The 18001-nt window shown below is 54.1% G+C and overlaps 2 protein-coding genes across 2 annotated transcripts in view; both read left to right on the top strand.

The window, feature by feature from the left end:
* Nucleotides 1–964, top strand: part of WIZ (WIZ zinc finger) — a gene marked incomplete at both ends in the record, with an annotated part of 57956 nt that extends 56992 nt beyond the window's left edge. Inside the window, 1 exon segment of the mRNA XM_082334061.1 lies at nt 926–964. Within this exon segment, the coding sequence (XP_082190187.1) occupies nt 926–964 (39 nt within the window).
* A 268-nt stretch (nt 965–1232) lies between these two features.
* Nucleotides 1233–13741, top strand: AKAP8L (A-kinase anchoring protein 8 like). The gene is made up of 13 exons (XM_082334056.1): nt 1233–1307; nt 2656–2688; nt 3767–4007; nt 6104–6572; nt 7010–7133; nt 7277–7332; nt 7909–7945; nt 9214–9322; nt 9690–9831; nt 10284–10389; nt 10923–11053; nt 11877–11972; nt 12414–13741. The coding sequence occupies exons 1-13, from the start codon at nt 1295–1297 to the stop codon at nt 12864–12866; spliced, it is 2010 nt and encodes a 669-aa protein (XP_082190182.1). The 5' UTR covers nt 1233–1294; the 3' UTR covers nt 12867–13741.
* The last annotated feature ends 4260 nt before the right edge of the window (nt 13742–18001 follow it).

Here is an 18001-nt window from a genome sequence, read left to right as displayed (position 1 = left end):
GGCTGGGGGGGTTTTAGGGGCTCCCCCGGGGAGGTGTGAGGAGGGGGGAGGGTCGGGATGTGGCCTCGTGTCCCGGGAATGGGGTCAGGGGGTCAGGATGCGGCCTTGACCCCCGGGAATGGGGACGCGGGGTCAGGATGAGGCCGTGTCCTAAAATATGGGGTCGCTGGGGTCGGGATGCGACCTTGACCCCTGGGAACCGGGTCAGGGGGTCAGGATGCGGCCTTGACCCCCGGGAATGGGGACACGGGGTCAGGATGCGGCCTTGACCCCCGGGAATAGGGTCAGGATGAGGCCGTGTCCTAAAATATGGGGTCACCAGGGTCGGGATGCGGCCTTGACCCCTGGGAATGGGGTCAGGGGGTCAGGATGCGGCCTTGACCCCCGGGAATGGGGACACGGGGTCAGGATGCGGCCTTGACCCCTGGGAATGGGGTCAGGGGGGTCAGGATGCGACCTTGACCCCCGTGAATGGGGACACGGGGTCAGGATGAGGCCGTGTCCTAAAATATGGGGTCACCGGGGTCGGGATGCGGCCTTGACCCCTGGGAATGGGGTTAGGGGGTCAGGATGAGGCCTTGACCCCTAGGACATGGGGTCACCGGGGTCAGGGTGCGACCTTGACCCCCGGGTCAGGGGTCACCGGGGTCAGGCCGAGGCCCTGTCCTGGGAATGGGGACAGCGGGGTCAGGATGAGGCCACGCCCCGGCCCCGCCCCACCCCGTCACGGCCACACCCACGGGGGGAGGACGACACGTGGGGGCGGAGCCTCGGCGGCCGTAGCCAATACCAGCGGGCGCTTCGGCGTGGAGGGGCGGGGCGAGGCGCGGACCCGCCCTAGAAGGGGCGGGGCTGGAGGCCCGAGGCGGGTCTGTCGCGCTATTGGCGCAGGCGGTGTCGGCCCTCCCCCTATCTGGCCAATCAGAGGACAGAGCGGCGGCGGTCCAGCCTCCTCGCGAGGTGACAGCCGCTCCGACCAATCAGCGCTCGGCCTCGCGGGTCCCATTGAGCGAGGAGCCCGCCGCGCCGCGATTGACACCTCCGCCCGCCAACCGCCGCGGGGGCCGCCCAATGGCAGGCGAGGGAGGGGGTGAGCCGCACCAATGGGAGCCGCGGAGCGTGAGGGGAGGGCGGCTCAACCAATGGCGGCGGGGCGCGGGTGCGGGGGGGCCGCCGGCCAATGAGAAGGGAGGAGGCGGAGCGGCGCGGCCAATGGGGCGGGGAGGCGGGGCCCGCGCGCCGCCGTTACCGTCTCGCGCAGAGGGAGGCGGCGGCGGGCGGCGGCGCCGCCATCATGAGTTACTCAGGTGAGGGGCGGCGGCGCAAGATGGCGGCGGGGGCGGCCCCCGCGGGGGAGACGGGGCTACCGCGGCCCCCGCCGGGCCCCGGGGGAGCCGGGGCGGGAGCGGGCGGGCTCCGGAGGGGCGCTGGGCGCCGCCGCCGCCGCCGCCCGGTCTCGTCCCTTCTCCGTGTCAGCGGGGCCTCGCAGCGGTTGTGTCCTCCGGTCCGGCCCCTCTGGCATCGCTCCCCGGGCACCGCCGGTGCGGGTGGCGGGGCAGCAGGGAGCGAGCCAGCCTCTCTCGCTGACAGAAAATTAATTTATTTTAAGCATAACCCCGATCAGGCTTAATTAGCTCCATCCCATTTCTGTCTGGCGGCGGCGGCTGACGGGAATTCCTCATCCTCGCTCAGGTTACGGCCGCGATTCTCCTTCTCGCCTAATGTAGCGGCGATTTTTACCGTTTTTTCTTTTAATCCGGAGGTTTTTATTCACGCGCTGGCTGCCCGAGCGGCCTCCGGGCTCACCTGTGGAGCGCGGCGGGCGTAGGAAGCGATTTGCCGCTCTATTTGCCGTCACCTCTTTCGGCTGGAAGTGCCTCAGGGGGGTAAATTAATAAAAATTAATAAATTAATTTCTTCTGCGAAGAGGAGTTTCTAATTAAGGGGGAAATGGCAACGAGAACCCGCAAGGTAACGTCGCTTTCCCATAGCGTGCGTATAGGTTGATAGGAAGCGGTGCGCCGACGTACCCTGCCTAAGGAGGCTGTAATTACTTTGCTAATGAACATTTGGGTAACGCTTTCTCGACTGGGGAGCGCGGGATGGCGGCGGCGAGGCCGGGGTTCCTCCGGATGGCGGCTTTCCATCCCGGGATCTCCCATCTTCCAGCTGGTTTTTCCGCAAGGGCAAAGTGCAGCGATGCCGTCGAGGTCCGTTTCGCCTCAAAGGGCGTCTGAATGTCAGTCCCGGGAGGCTGCAGGTTGGCGGACGATGGGATCCGAACCTCCCCGACGTCTCCCGATCCCCTCTTTTTCGGCGTTAACGGGAGCGGGGTTTATCCCGCGCGAGATCCCTCTCGCTTTCCCGAACGCTTCCCCTCTGCTCCCAAAACACTCAGTCGTGGAATTCGTTACCAGGAGCTCAGCTTGAAATTAAAACCTGTTTTACGTGTAAGGCGAGCAAAAGGTGTTGCTGTTGCGGGGACGTCTCGTGGCTGCGGCGGCGTCAAGGTCCGATTTCTTCGCTCTTTGGTGCGAAACGCGTGGATTATTCGCGGCGTTGCTCCGTTTCGACGCTGGGTAGCGAGAATCTCTTCGGCCGCGAGCGCCACGATAACGAGAAACTCGTCTCTAATTGCTTTTTGCTCTTTTCTAGGTTATGGAGACTGGAACTCTGGGACGAACAGAGGCAAGTACAATAAAAACTGGAATAATAGTTTATGACCTCCCTCTTCAGATCCTTTCTTGAGCCTGAGGGAGACGCGCCGAGGTCGGTGACGAACAACCGCCGTCCCCGCACCCCGTCCAGCCTCTCGCTGTTCCCCCCGTGCGACGATTTTCTTCTTTTATCTTAAAAAAACTCAACGTCGAAGCCAACAGAAAACTTTGTTGCTGTAAATGCTTGCGCAGGAGAACTGTTCTAGGTGGAATATTTGGGGTTTGGAGTTGTTTCCCACCAAAAAAAACCCCTTTCTGCTGCTTGGAAAACGCAAATGAAGTCGGTGCGGGGGTAATCGAGGCTTGGGGAGACAGCAGAAATCCAAACCCTCGCTGCGTGCGCCGGCAGCCAAAGAAAAGATCAGGGAGGAGAAAAACCTAAATTTAAAAATTTTAACCCTCAGCAGGCGCTTAATTGGCTTTGCGCGTTATTCCTACGGTGGTTTTTTTCCCCGGTTATAACCGTTTCGGCTTCTTTAGCGGGAGGAGAAGCCTCGCTGTCGCTTTTTGGTTTAAAACGGGTGGGAAACGCGAGGCTGAAAGCGTTTTCGCTTTCAGCAGCGCTCGGCGGCGCTGGCTTTGCGGACGGGTACGCGCTATAGCATCGTCCCTAGGGATTTGCGGGGTTATAAAGCAGCTTCTATCGGTTTTGGCGAAGGGATGTCCTAGCTGCGTTCGCCTGGCTACCGACAGCTTCGTATCAAACTAAAAACCAGCTCAAAAATGGTTCTGAGGCGTCTCTGTGTTAACCCAAAACTGGTTTTTATGGAGGCTCGGCCTTGGCCGTGTTTATTCCCGTCCGGAGCCGGTTGGGTGGAGGAAGCTGTAGGCTGTGGCTGTCTTTTACGGGACTTACACGAGCAAATTGTTCCCTTAAACCTTTGTGAGCTCAATAGTTTAACGTTTATAGGTAACTTAAATAAAAATCTGAACTTTTTTTTATTCTAACTCCTTGTGGCGATTGCTTGGGGCATCTTAATTCGGATTAAAATATTAGCGAAGCCAGACAACTAGAAATAAACCCAGCTCTTCTATTGTTGTTGTTCCAGGTTACGAGGGATACGGTTACGGCTATGGATACGGCCAGGATAACTCGGGTAATTACGGATACGGCATGGCCACGTCGAATTCCTGGGAAATGGCCAATTCGGACGTTGACATGAACCCCGACGGTTCGGGCGGCGGCAACGCCGACGCCGTCATCGCGAAAATGAACCAGCGCTTAGACATGGTGTCGCACATGGACGCGGACGCGATGCAAGGAGGCCACTACGGATCCGGCGGAGACAGGTGAGCGCGGGGCGCGAGGCGAGGAGACGCGGCGACGATCCGCTGCTCGTTGAGAGTCGTTGCGGCTCGGTTTGTTCCTCGGCTGGGCTCCTTCTTGATTTTTCCAGCGTCGTGACTCAAGCGAGCGTCCAGAGCTGGCTCAGCCGCCCTCCTCTCCCCTGCTGTAACTGTAAAATTAGGATTTTATGCTAAATTCTCATCCGCGTTTTGCAAAAAAAAATCCGAATTTGGGACTTAGTGCAGCGTTTCCAGCAGCAGCTGAAATTTTGGGTTCTTCAGTAAAAGAATTACGATCAGGAATCCTTTTTATTCCTTGTTCTCGCCAGCTTACGCGCTTGTAGAGCAGCGTTAAGGAAAACAAGGCGCTGGTTCGTACTTAATCTGAGGTTAAATTACTAATTTTGATCAAGAGATTGACTTCTGCAGCGAGGTTTTTGTAGCCAGCATCCCGGTAGATGCTCAGCTCTACGGCGTAGGCAGCTCCTTGCCGACCTGCGTTAATGTTTAAGTACTAAGAAACGGGATTCTTCCCCCAAAGATTTCTTATTTATTAACGTGCGCTGGGAGTTTTGAGCCAGGACTTGGTATTTCTGCAAAGCGACGGCTTACTCCAGGTTTTTAATGCCTTAAATAAGTAAAAGTACGTTGGACAAAGTAAAATTCAGGAGTAAATAGTAATAAATGTGACGCGACTGTTTTCTACGCCGCTCCTATGCTTCCAAACCAGTAACTCCTACGAAATGACACGTCCATACTACTCTACCAAATCGATTTGTTTCGGTCGCTTGCTCGGTTTAACCGCGCTGGAAAGCGTTTGCCGAATCGTTCCCCGGATTCTTGTCCCTTCGAATGTCGTTTTGGGCTCCTCCGCTTTGATCTCGCGCGCCGGCGGTCGGCTGCTCGCAGACACGCTCCCGCCCGCGGCGCGTTTGCACCGATTCGGCGCCGCCGCGCCAGTTGGGAATGGGATAGGGTTTATTAAAAAGCGAAAAATTTCGAGAAATGCGGTAAGAGGAAGATAAATCCCTTGGATAACGTCGGCTCCGTGCTGTAACGCAGCAGAAAAGGAGCTGCTCGCCCTCCAGCTGCTCCGGCTTAGCCGTAACCAAACACTGGCAGCTCCTCCATCGGTGCCTGACCTGATTTTGGAGCTCCACCGTCTCTCCGTGGATCGGTGGGGTGACTTTCTTCCGACCTTGGAGCCGGGAGAACGCCTTTTCCCCCCCGCCGGCGCTTCCCATCTCCGTGCTCTCGAGGCCTCGCCGTAGAGCGCAGCGGCGAGGGGGTCGCGCTTTGACGAGGCTCGTTAGTTCGGATCTTTTCTTGAGCGCCGGGTTTTCCTCCTCGCCCGCCTTGTCAGTCAAAGCGCTGCCGGCAAGCACGCAAAGCCTTAAATTCCGGTACGAAACGCATGCCGCGGTTGTAGTATTGCCCAATATAAAGTTAAAAAATCCTCCGCGGCCTCATTTCCAGGAGGAAAAAATGGATTTAAAATAGTTGAGGCGGACGTTGGCGTTCCGGTTGGGAAAACAAGCGCGTTAGCGGATGGATTGCACGGGGGGAGTGAGGCAGGAGGGGTCTGGAAGAGGTCTTTGGTTGTGCCGAGGTGCTCCTTGAGTAGCTGAGGAGTAAATCTCGCTGTTCCTGGAAGGATTTTTGGATAAGGTGGAACACGGTGTGAGGACGAGCAGCTCCTGGTTTGCTTCGGCTGCTCCTAAAGCTCGTTTTGAAGCAGATGTTTGGGAGCGGGGACAAACCCCCCGCCTCAGCTGGTGAAGGAACCTTTGTTCAATGTGGGTTTTTAAAAATTCTTTCAAAAAATGTTGGTAATTCTGAAAGAAACGAATGGTTCCAGGGGCTCCCTGGCATCAGGGAGTCTAAAGGTCTCTGGTTCCTCCACCGCTGGAACTGAAACCTTGAAGCTCTGCCACCAGCTCTCGCCGGTCCGTGTCCTGTCCCACCACGCGGCGAAATCCGCCCCGCGTTGGGCGAAACGTCTGGCGATTGGAAAAAAAAATAACCCTAAAAACGTGTTTCGAAGGGTTTCGTTTGCTTAACCGTTTCTCAGTGGTATCTCGCCGACGCGTCTCTTGCAGGTACGACTCGTACGAATCCTACGACTCGAGGTCTTCGATGAACGACCGCGACATGTACCGATCCGGCTACGATTACAACGAATCCGAACACGACAACGAGAACGCCTACGAAGGTCACTACGACAACTTCTACGGGAACCGTCGGGATCAATACCAGAACCGAGCACGGGATAATTTTGGTCAACGGGGGCAGAATTGGGGTAGAGACGGACGCAATAACAGACCCATGGCGTCTTCCTATCCCGGGCGCATGGGCGGACAGTGGAACGAACCTCCGCAATCGATGGGATCGCGGGGTCTCGGTCCCCACGGCTCCTCCAGGCTCCCTTCCCTCTTCTCCCACAACATTATCCCAGAACTCAGCATGTTCCAGGGAATGCGAGGTTTCTCGGGAAATATGCGTTACGGAGGAGGAATGATGAAACAACGAATGAGGAGAAACTGGAAAACGTGGGATTCGGATTTTAAAGTAAGTACTTGTGCGATGTCCTCCCACCTGCTCGCCTCGGATAGAGACTTATTTGCCACCGGACCCACGCGTCCTGCAGGGAAGGGCTCCAAAACACGCTCCAAGAGATAATTCTGCGTGTTATTGGCTTTGTAACGTGTTTTCTCCTGAGCGGACAGAGGAGGCTGCGCTCTGTTGCGCAGCAATATGGATACGTGGGATGTTTTAAGCCTAAAAACTTGGTTTTCTGAAGGTAGGAGACCGTTGCGGCCCTTCACGGCTTCATCTCCGATATTACGGGATAGAGGTGCGGTGGATTAATCCTTCCTGAGCAACTCTGCCTGTCCGAAATTTAATGCAGGAGGCTTAACTCGTTAAAAATAAATAAAATAAGACGTTGCTGGTTGCGGAGGGCACCTGCTCCTATTGTGGGGATTAACCTTTCTCTTCTCTCGCAGCCCCAGAAAAAGAAAATCAAGAAAGATCCCACCGGGAAGAAGCGGAAGCAAACAAACAGCTCCGATGAACCCGACAGCAAGGCGGCGAAGACGGACGGCTCCGATAACTCCGACTCCGACAACGGTAAGAGCGGAGCGGCATAAAGCCGCCGCTCTCTTTATTTCCGGCAGAGCCATCGGGCTTTGCCACGGGTTTAACGCAGTGGCAAACGCATCGGCGTCGATCTGGGTTGCTTCTCTTTATGCTGACTGCGGTGTTTGTTTCAGAGGAGGGAACGGAAGGAGAATCGGGAGAAAAAGAGGAGAAGGAGGGCTCCAGAGGCGTAAGTAACTCTGGGAAACGACTTTATCGTGATTAAAAGCTGTAGTTCTGGTCGGAGGTGCAGGAGGGGGTGAGGGCAGATCCCTGGATCCTTGCGTTATTCCCAAACCGAGTCGGGGGTAGAGGCTCGGATGAGTAGCGGGGAGAGGGTGGAAGTAAAATGCTCTGTCGAGGGAAGCGCGGGTGTTACAGGCGGCGCTGCGAGACGCTTCACGGTGTCGAAACGTGGTAAAATACGCCTGCGCAAAGAGCTTTCAGTAAGAAAAACCCCCAAATCAATCGCCTGTGATGTGGAAAGCGCGGGATTACGTTGCCTGGCTCTAGCCTCAGCTCGGCGGAGGGAGATCTCTCGGCTACGAGACCCGCAGGCGTTGCGGTGGCATCTGCCGCCGAGCGGGCGCCGCGTTTCCCTGCGCCGAGGGAGCGCGGAGCGGCCAGATCCGGCGGCGACGTCGCTCCTCCGTGCCGTGCTTCCAGGGGAGGGTTTGAGAGGAAGGACGCTGGCGAAGGGGACGAGCCAGCCTCCGGACGTTCGCTTTCTCTAGACGGTTTTAACGTTCCGGCGTTGCATTTTTAGGAGGGGGAAGACGAAGAAGGAAAAGATTCGGAGAAAGGTGAGTTGGTGCGCGTTTTACCGCTCGTTTGTGCTCCGAAGCTCCGCGCGGAGCCGAAATCGAGGGCTCCGACGTGGCCGGAAGAGAGATTTCCAGTTAAATCCGATGAGTTTATTCAGGCTCCTTCGGTTCTTAGAGTCCGTTCGTTCCGTTTGCCTTGTGGCTTCGCTCTCCCTTCTGGTTCGTTGCGTCCTGGCGACCCGGGCTAAACCTCTGCGCCTCCTCGCCGAAGGGCGATTTGCCTTCGGCGCGCGTCCCCGAGTCCCCTGGGGACGCTGGCGCTGGGATAGATACCAGCGGCGGGGTCCGATGAGCGAGAGCGGTCGAGGCTCCCGCGTGTGAGGCTCCGGTGGGATTGCATCGCCGTAGCCGGCGGAGAGAAACGGCGAAGGGCCCTTCCCGGGGCCGCGATTCGCTTTGTTCTTCAGGGTGAGACCTCCGCTGACGGGGGGACAGGGGAGTAGCTCAGCCGTAACGTCTGCGTTTAGTCAGACGAATCCCGTCCTTTGTGTCTGCTCAGGGATAAGGAAATGCTGTAAAAACCCTGCTAGGGAGGAGCTGGATCCCTTGCTCAAGGTAGGTTGGTGAAGCTGCTAGCCCGGGGGGCTTAGGCAACCAGATTTAATTCCCGCTGTGCCGTAGATTTTGGGTAAGTTGTTGCGGCTGTGAAACGGGATGGAACTTCCCGGCTTGGAGAGACGGGACCGGTCGGAAAAGCACCGCGATCCCCGAAGGGAGCTCAGAGAAGCAGCGTAAATTTGATATCCCGGGACGTGTCCGCGCCTACGCCGGGGCGGGCGGCCAGAGAAGCGGCTTTTCCGTCCCAAAACGAAGCGGTGTGGATTGGTTCCCCCAGCTTTATCGCCTTGCCGGTGTTCGCTTCGAGGCTGGACAAATCGGAGCGGGTGGTATTTAAAATAATCAAACCTGTAATTAATTAATACTTAAAACCTTGTAAAGCTAGTTGTAGGAAACTAATTAAAATGAAGCTGGGAAACCGCTTTAGACTCTGTCTGCCGTGGTTCTCCCCTCTGTCCCCCGAGCCTGTCCCGGTGCGACTTTTTTTGGGGGGGAAAAAAGCTAATTTGGGGGTGGACGGCGCTGCCGTATAAACCCGAGGTTTATCCGTAGTTGGCCGGCGGGAGGAGCTTTGTGACTCACGGCGTCCGTAGGTTGCGCGGGTTGGTCGGGCTGACGACTAAACTTGTCTAGGGAAATTCTCTTTGATCAGGTGGTGCCCTGAAATCCAACCTGCTTTAAACACTTAGGTGCTTTAACAATTCAAGAAGAGATCAGTCAAATCAAACGCAAATTGCAGGCGGGCAAGAAAACTCAAGAGAGGCAAAAGAAGAGGCATCGGGATCGCATGGTAGAAAGGTAACGTCTCCGATTTGATTTGATTTGATTTTTAGTGACGTTGCTTTCTCCTCTGGGACCGTAGCACTCGCAGCTGGGCTCCGTCCTTTTGTTCCCAGTTGTCCCAGTGTTTTGTCTGCTCCTTGTAGAATCTGCTTTGCTCTCCTGCCGCTCTTCTTGCCATCCCTGCTTAAAAGAGAAATAGAAACGGGGAAAAACATTGGGAAACATCCCGTAAATGCTTAAAGGGGTGGAGGCTTCCAGGAGTTTCTCGGCTCTACGCCTTGAGTAGACCGTGGAGTAGATCCGGTGAGAAAGCGGTACCCGGTAGAGCTGGAATGGATTGGTTTGAATATCGCTTCCCTTCGCCTCCCGACTCTCTCGACAGGATCCAGTTTGTTTGTTCGTTATGCAAATATCGGACCTTTTACGACGACGAGATGAACAATCACCTCGAGAGCAAATTCCACAAGGAACACTTCAAGTTCGTTGGAACCAAGTTGCCTCAACAAACAGCTGATTTTCTCCAGGTGAGCCTCTGGTTCTGTTTCTCTGTCCCCTGGGCTTAAGAATTTTGGGTTGATTTATTATTAATATTATTATTAATATTATTATTATTATTTTGGAGATGCTGTAAAGCTCCTAAACTGCTCCTCTAAGTAACTGTGGTGGAAACTGCTAGAGAAGGTGGAGTAAAGTTGGGCTAAAGCGTCAGAGGCTCTGCCTCGCCTGCCCTCTTCTTTTGAGCAGCTCGCTTAACCTCTAGGCTTACTGGTTGCACTGGTAGGAAATAAAATACTTGCCCATGACAGATTTTGGTAGCCGGAGTGGGTGGTTTAAGCGAAGAAAGGCAGGGCTACCGGTAGGGCGATGCGCGGTGGGATTTGTAGGACCGTTGGGGTGAGCGCGCTAGAGGGACGCACCCAAAAATGGAGGGGGAGGAAAAAAAAAAAAGATTAATACCAAATATTTTGCCGTACAGGAATACGTTGCTAATAAAACTCGGAAAACCGAAGAGCGGCGTAAAGCGATCGAAGACATAAACGCAGTTATTCAGCAGATTTATAGGGACCAAGATCTTACGCAAGGTGAGATTTACCACCAGTTCCCTCGCCGCGTGTAGCGGCCGCCTTGCCAACTCCATAAATAGTAAAAGAGTAAAAAATAACAGTAAAAATAGTGGTGTTGCTGAAGAGTAAAACCTGCTGCCCGCTCGAGCGCAGCGTCAGCCGCTTCAGGTTATTCCCCGGCTTTGTGGACGCTAGAGAAATGCTGAGCTGGCTGAGGAGATATATTTTTTTCTTTAATTCTTGCGTACCCGCAGCGCTGATGCAGCTCGCGGCGTTGCGGCGGGCGGCCAGGCCGCCGGTATTCCCTTAACCTGGCTCTTTATGACGCGCGCTCCGCTTGGCTCCTCTCCCGCTCCCCGGGAAGACTGTTTTGGTGTTGGTGGAGGGGCGAAAAATGCGTTTGCGGCGGCGAAAAATGCGTTTGCAGCAGCGAAAAATGAGTTTGTGGCAGCGAAAAATGCGTTTCTAACGTAGGCTGGAGGAAAATCTGTAACACAGCGCGGATCCCCGGATTATTTTCCGGTGAATACTGTTCTTCTCTTCCTTTTTAGATGTCGGCATGGAGCATTTTATTAAAAAGGTGGAGGCGGCTCATTGCGCTGCTTGTGACCTCTTCATCCCGATGCAGTACGGCATCATCCAGAAACACCTGAAGTCGCTCGATCACAACCACAACCGCCGGGTGAGTGGGCGGCCTGGCGCCTCGGGGGTCTTGCGAGGCTTCCGCTGCACCAGGAGGAGCACGGGTTTGGATGGTTCGAGTTCCCGTGGTTCCTAAAATCAGGGAGAACTCTTCATCCTCGTCAGTGCTTCTCTCCGCTGTCTGCAGTGAATTTTGATGTTCTCGCGTCCCCAGAAACTTCTCGCCGCGGTCTGCAGTTAATTTGGACCGTTCTCGCGTCCCCCGAAGCAAAAGCTGGCGAGCAAGGGGGTGGCGGGATTAAAACCCCTTCAGCAAAGCCTCTGCAAATCTGAAAATGAGCTCTCGTCTCTCTTTTTTCCTGCAAAATAAACAGCTTTCTGCCTTCCCCGCTTCCCCGTACGTACGGGAGGATGTCACAAGCTTCACTATACCCCCGAGCAGCGATCTGAGGCGCTGGCTGTCACGTGACAGCTCTTTCTAGGTATAAAATACATCTATCGGCACACGACTAAATCGTGACGCGTTAGCGCGGCCGTGTTGAGCGCCGTCCGCAGCGCTCGCCTCCTCAGCCGCCCGTCGCTCCCCGCGCCTCAGCAGAATCCAAATCCAACCCCAGAGACCGAGGGACGAAACGCTCCCGCGCGGCTTTTCCTCGGCTGCCTGGTACTCACCTTTCCGAAGCGGAGAATTCCGGGAAAGCGCAGAAAACGGCAGATTTCTTAAATATCGCTGTGTTGTCACCTACCCAAATACCAAAGCGTAGCTCTGTAGCCCGTCGTCCGCTGAGTCGTGACTAATTCCTGGCTTCGGAAATTAATTTAGAACAAAATCTAAGCGCGTTGGTTTTTGTTCTCCCGTCCAGGCTATGATGGAGCAGTCCAAGAAATCGTCGCTGGTAGTTGCGAGGAGTATTCTCAACAACAAACTCATCAGTAAGAAACTGGAGCGGTACCTGAAGGTGGGTATTTGCGGAGCGGCTCGGTACGGGGTCGCGCTGGTAGCGGCGCTTTCGTGCTGTAGGAATTTGGCGGTAGCTGACTGCCGAGGGCGCTTACGAGCTGAACTTTGAGGCGATTTGGGGAGGTTTTGGGTAATATATCGGATTCCTGGTTACCGAATCCCTACAGCGTCAGCTGCCCCACACGTTACACCGAACCCTGAGCAAAGCTTCCAGCTTAAGCTTTGGCCGGAGACCCGAGCGTCGCGCCGTCACTACTAATATTAGAGTCGATTTGAATTCTCGAGGTGGCGTCCGCTTTCAGGCGCGGCTCGCTTGACTGCTTTCGGTGTAACCGTAACGCCGAATTTCTTGGGAGGGTTGGCGTGGAGCCGGCGTGAATTCCCCGAAGCAGCCAGAGAGAAACTCGCAGCAGCCGAAATGTTTGTCTTCTCTTTTCAGGGTGAGAATCCTTTCACGGATGACCCAGAAGAAAAAGAGGAGCACGAGGAAGGAGAAGGGGGAGCCAGCGGAAATGTAGAGGAAGGAACGGCAGAAGGAGCGGATGAAAACAAGGATGAGGAGGAAAATCCAGAGGAGGAAAATCCGGAAGAGGAAAATCCAGAGGAGGAAAATCCGGAAGAGGAAAATCTGGATGAGGAAAACAAGGATCCCGAAGAGAACCCAGAAGGAGCTGAAAATGAGGGGGAACGAGAGGAAACGGGGACAGAAACGGAGGCGCAAGCGGAGGTGGAGCCGGCCGCAGACACCGCGGAGGAGCAGCCTTCCCCGCCTGCCGAGGAATCTCTCCCGGAGGAAGAGGAGCAGCAGGCAGCGGAAGGCGGGGAGGTAGAAGACGAAGAGGAAGAAAGCGAGGAAGCGGCTGCAGCGCAGGAGGACGAGGATGCGGAGTGAAGCCTGGAGGGGGAAGGCGACGTGTAAAAGACCTGACGTGTTTTGGGTTGGGTTTTTGGGGTTGGTTTTTTTTTTTAAAACTGTATCTGTGAATTTCATAGCACATCTTTTTGAGTTCTCATTCTACTAAACTCACGTAGGCAGTGGAAGCCTTTACCTGTAAAGTGATATTTTTTTTTTTGGGAAAATAGAGGAAAATCTTCCTTTTTTTTTTTTACCAAATCTTCATTTTAGTAGCTAGGTTTTGTGCGGTCTCTGTTTTTTAGATGGCTTTGTACTAGGAGAATTCACTTTTGAGCATGTGTGCAAACCAGTGCTACTTGACGATCTGGCAAAGGAAACCTCTTCCCCCTTAAATTGAAACTTTTCTATATTTAACGAAGATGTGGTTTGTCCCCTTAGCCTGTCTGTCTGGAAACATCGGAAATTCGGTTCCGGGGTTTTAATTTCTGCGGCGTGCGCCGTTAAGGTTCTGCGTAACTTCCACGTGACTGTAATATTCTCCCTGATGTTTTATTCTTCCTTTTAACGCGGAGCGCAACTAAGTGGTGTCGACATTGTATTGTTTGTAAAATGCTTTTATTTTAAAGGTGAATGTTTTGGTGGGTGGAGATAAAAGGACGATCCTGAGATTACCTGTGACTCTGCCTTCATTTCTGGTGCCCTGGTAAAGCTCGTGAGAGGTTGGAGGCTTAGAACCGGTCCGCAAATCCGCTGTCTCCGTGCTCCGGTTCGTTATTTGGGTTCGGCTCGGCTTCCCTCTCTTCAGCGCTGCGGACGCAGCCGACTTACTCGCCCGTGGTAGCAGAAAACGCTTAGTCGAAGCTGATTAATCATCGCCTGGAGTCAGGATTCTCCTTGAAATGAGGGAGAAAGAAGGGAAATTGGTTTCCGTGGCACCGCAGAGGTTATTCCCGCTACGGAGAGAGGCGGCTGGGAGCTTTCCTGCCGGATGGGTCGATGGATAAGGACGTGTTTTGCCTCGAATCACCGGCGTGACGCCGCGTCCGGCCTTACCACCCTCCAACTTGGTGTAAATTCTTTGTACGAGAGACGTTTTCCCCCGGCGACAGGCAGAAAGGGAGATTTGAGCGTTAACACGAAGACAAAGCGCTGAGGCCGCTCCCGACCTCAAACCCTTTCCTCCGGCGCGCTTCCTCGGCGGCAGCGACTTAACCGGATCCTCAGCCGTGCCGGTGATGTCCTCCGCGACGGGATCGCGGGATGAGCTCCGTGAGAGGGAACGTTTTGCCTCCTCCACGCCAGGGAGATTGATCATGCGGGAAAACGCCGCGCTCGGCTCCGGAACTGTTCATCCTGGCATCGCCCAGTCGCCTTCCCGAGCGCCGCGCCCCTCTCCTGCAGACGGACATCTCAAATTAGTCCTGGAAGATTCTTTTCCAAACAGAATTAAGACGCTGAGTCAGTAATTACCTCATCGGGGCTGTAACGAATTTGGCTCGTTCCCTCTTATTGCGGGTCGGGCTCGATGCCGAGGCCAACCCCGCGAGCTGTTGGGTGTCGAGGGAGTCGCCCGCCGCTTGCTCCCGCCTCTTCCATGGATTTAATCGGATATCTCCCAGTTTTGGGGTGTATTAGCGTATTCGGCCCGCTCCCCAGATCTCGTTTTGAGGCGCGTTTCACCTCAGAGCGGCGTAATTACCCCCGAGCGCCGTTAGCGCGCTGCGGGAACGAACCGGGTGCCGTGGAGGAGGCCGGAGGCGCCTTAGGGTGACGCGGGGGGATGATTTTGAAGGCTGTAAAAGACGAGACGGGGCGCGGGGTTAGAAAGCTGCCTCGGAAGCGTAATCTTCACACGTTTTTTTTTTTTTTGCTTTGAAAGCAGACGGGCGTTCAGCTCGCCACCATCATCTGTTCAAATTCAGCCTGTGCCAAGAAAGAGTCTCGATTCTGTTGCCTCCTCTTACAGCTGCTGGTTTTTCCTCCTTGCTCAGCAAAATTTTGGGGTGATTTCCAGGTTTTCTGCTTTTCTCAGTAGAAACGCTCCGGTCTAGATTTAATTCGCCGGTCCCATCCTGCTGACAACAACTAGGCTCGGCTTAGCGTTAAAACCGGCGCTCTGCTTGCGCGTTGCTGCGTTTGAGGGTCGGTGGTTTCATCGGGGTGGATTTTCGGGAAGCGCTGTAGGAAATACCTTTGAGTTAAGGTTTATTTAAGGAAAAATTGCGATTCTTTAATAGGGGTGGGCTGCCTGTAACCTTAAATCTTGGCTCCTGAAAGCGGTGGGATCTCCGTGAGCCAGCCCTTCTGAAAACCAGACAAACCCCGCTTTTATTTGTAATATAGTGAGTTTTACACCTTCCTTACACCTTCCCCTTTCTGCTTTATCTCCTTGCGCTCGCTCCAGAAGCGTTGGCGTCGCTCCAGGTATCTGCGGGCCTTCCAGCAGGGAAGAGCGAGCGGAGTCGGGGCTGTGTGCTGCGCTGCTTCGCTCTACCTGTGGGGTTGTTTTCCACCCTGGTTATTAACAAGGGGAAGGGAAAAAAAAATCAGTGGTCAGCGTAAAAGAATAATTTGTAATTAATTAATTCCCTTCTTGCGTCGTTGGGGCGCGGCCTGAGCGAGGTTTCCTCGCTGCTCCTGAAGTTTGGGTGGGAAGGAACGGCTCGGCTCCTCTGGGAACCCAGCTTCGCCTTGCAGAGCTGAATTTCAGCCCTCGACAGCCGCTTTTCGGGTTGAATTTTTATCCATTTGACAACTGCTTTTCAGGTTGAATTTTAGCTCTTCAGCAACTTCTTTTTGGGTTAAATTTTAGCCCTTCGACAACCGCTTTTCGGGTTGAATTTTAGCCATTTGACCACCGCTTTTCGGGTTTAATTTTAGGCCTTCGACAACCGCTTTTCGGGCTGAATTTTAGCCATTTGACCACTGCTTTTCACATTGAATTTTAGCCTTTCGACAACCGCTTTTTGGGTTGAATTTTAGCTCTTCAACAACCGCTTTTCGGGTTGAATTTTAGCCCTTCGACAACCGCTTTTCAGGTTGAATTTCAGCCATTTGACAACCGCTTTTCAGGTAGAATTTTAGCCCTCAAAAACCACTTTTCGGGTTGAATTTTAGCCCTCAAAAACCACTTTTCGGGTTGAATTTTAGCCTCTAAGCAACCGCTTTTCAGGCTGAATTTTAGCCCTTGACAACTGCTTTTTGGGTCGAATTTTAGCCCTTTGACAACCGCTTTTTCGGGTCGATTAACGAGCACGTTGTGCCTTTCGGATGCTCTGCCCGGCTTTCTAGCCCCTGCTGATGGATTCGTCGTACAACCGCCCTTCCCGTGGACTCTGCGCTTTGCCTTCCCTTCCCAGCAAAGGGCTGGCCGAGGGGCGAGTCCTCGAGCGGCCGCTGGTGCGCGCGAGGCGGTGCCGAGCCCCGATCGCCATCCGTGCCGCCGTATCGATGAGGTCGGGGCTCCTCCAGCTTCTCGGGAGCGTTTGGGGCTCGATGGCCGCAACGTAACTGAGTCCTTACGCACTAAACATTGCCGTGGGTTTGTGTTCGGAGGCAAAAGCCTTGAATTAAGTGCCGACACAGCTGCGCCGCGTAGGAAACGCTTAGGGCTCGTATAGGTAGCGTTAAGGTTGTGCTCCTCTAGGATGCAGGCAGGAAACTCCAATCTGAAAATAATTAATGAGTCGCGGTAACTAAAAGCCCCTCGGAGTGCTCGAAGCCGAGCAGGATGGACCTCGGTCTGCCCACGATCCGCAGGAACATCCAAGCGCCCCCGTCCCCGCACTCGGAGCACGTCAGCGGGGAAGAGGAGAGGCGAGGAAATCGGCCGGGAAGAGCTCGGAGAAGTCAGCGGGGGCTAAAATCCTTCTGTAAATGCTTTCCCCGAAGGAATGATTTCTTCAGAAAATGGCTGACGAGTAAGCGATGGCGTAGAGTTCGCCGCAGCTGCTACGAGGGACGGGCTTTAGGATATAGGCGCTACACATCTGGCCGTTGCTCGATTTTTACGCCCGTCACGATGGTTTTCGGATGCTGCCGCTTTTCCCCAAGGAAAGGTGAGCTGAATTATTGCTTCGGCGCGCTTCCCTCCACGCTCCAGCCATCTTCGAGCCGGATCCTGCGTTGATTTGTTGGAGAACAAATTGTTGGAGAATTCAAATTCATGCGGCTCAGCGTAAATAAGGGGAAAAGAAAACATCTTGATGTCCGCTACAGCTACTGCGATACCCTCGGCAGTGGCCCCGGCTCAGGGGCGGTAGCAGATTTAACTTGTATTTTCTGATTGTTTAGCCCAAATCTCAGTTTCTGCTAATGTTCTTGGGTATTTCATCATGTTAACTAATAATTATAATTAATGGTAGTTAATAATTATAATGACAACCACCCGCGCCGCGCTCTAAATCCTGCCCCGTGCCCAGCAGCCTGCTTTCTTCCCCCTGTAAAGGATTATTTTTGTAGCGTCTAAACAAGAAGGATCCGGGGAAAAGATCGCGGGAAAGACCTCGGAAAGAAATTGCGGGAAAGACCTCAAAAAGAAATTGCGGGAAAGACCTCGGAAAGAAATCGCAGGAGGTTTTGAGGTGAATCTTGGGGTGTTTCGGAGCAGACAGCCCCATCTCCTGGCAGGATTTCTTGTGGGGAAAAAAGGGGAGCATCTCGCGGCGGGGAGTTTCGAGGCGTTGGAGGTTGCTGGGGCATCCGTCAGTCATGAGCAAATAAGGGCGGCTGGTAAAACTTGTTTCCGTGGCTTTACGAAGAGAAACGTGCCGATAAGGCGGCACGGCGGCACCGATTTAACTCCTTACTCTGCTTGTGAAGCCGCCGGCAGCTTCATCTTCATTTATTTTAATTGTTTCAGATGAGAAACACATGAACAAGACTTGAAATGCGATGAAACTGAGGATTTCTTTTACGAATGTATCACCCAGAGCATCGTTTCGTAGCCTGAATGTTTCCAGGCTAGAAATCCATACGTAATCCATACGTATTTCCCTAAGGTATGGAAATAATTATAGGATTCTGTGAGTCTCCAATCAAAGTGCTGAAACGGCCGCTCGTCTTAAATCCTCCCGCTTTCCCTCTCGAATCAGGAAATCGATTTATTTCAGCTCCGATACCTGGCTGCTGCGATAATTCCCAGCTTTAGCGGGTAACGATTTCCACCAATC

Source organism: Platalea leucorodia, assembly GCF_965183815.1.
Source record: "Platalea leucorodia genome assembly, chromosome: 29".
Lineage (NCBI taxonomy): Eukaryota > Metazoa > Chordata > Aves > Pelecaniformes > Threskiornithidae > Platalea > Platalea leucorodia.
This window is presented reverse-complemented; position numbering and strand designations above follow the sequence as displayed.

Bases quoted from the DNA above. Each gene is read 5' to 3' on its own strand.
- AKAP8L (XM_082334056.1), top strand. The intron at 7,134-7,276 runs GTAAGAGCGGAG...TGTTTGTTTCAG, and splicing joins TAACTCCGACTCCGACAACG to AGGAGGGAACGGAAGGAGAA. The intron at 11,973-12,413 runs GTGGGTATTTGC...TTCTCTTTTCAG, and splicing joins AACTGGAGCGGTACCTGAAG to GGTGAGAATCCTTTCACGGA.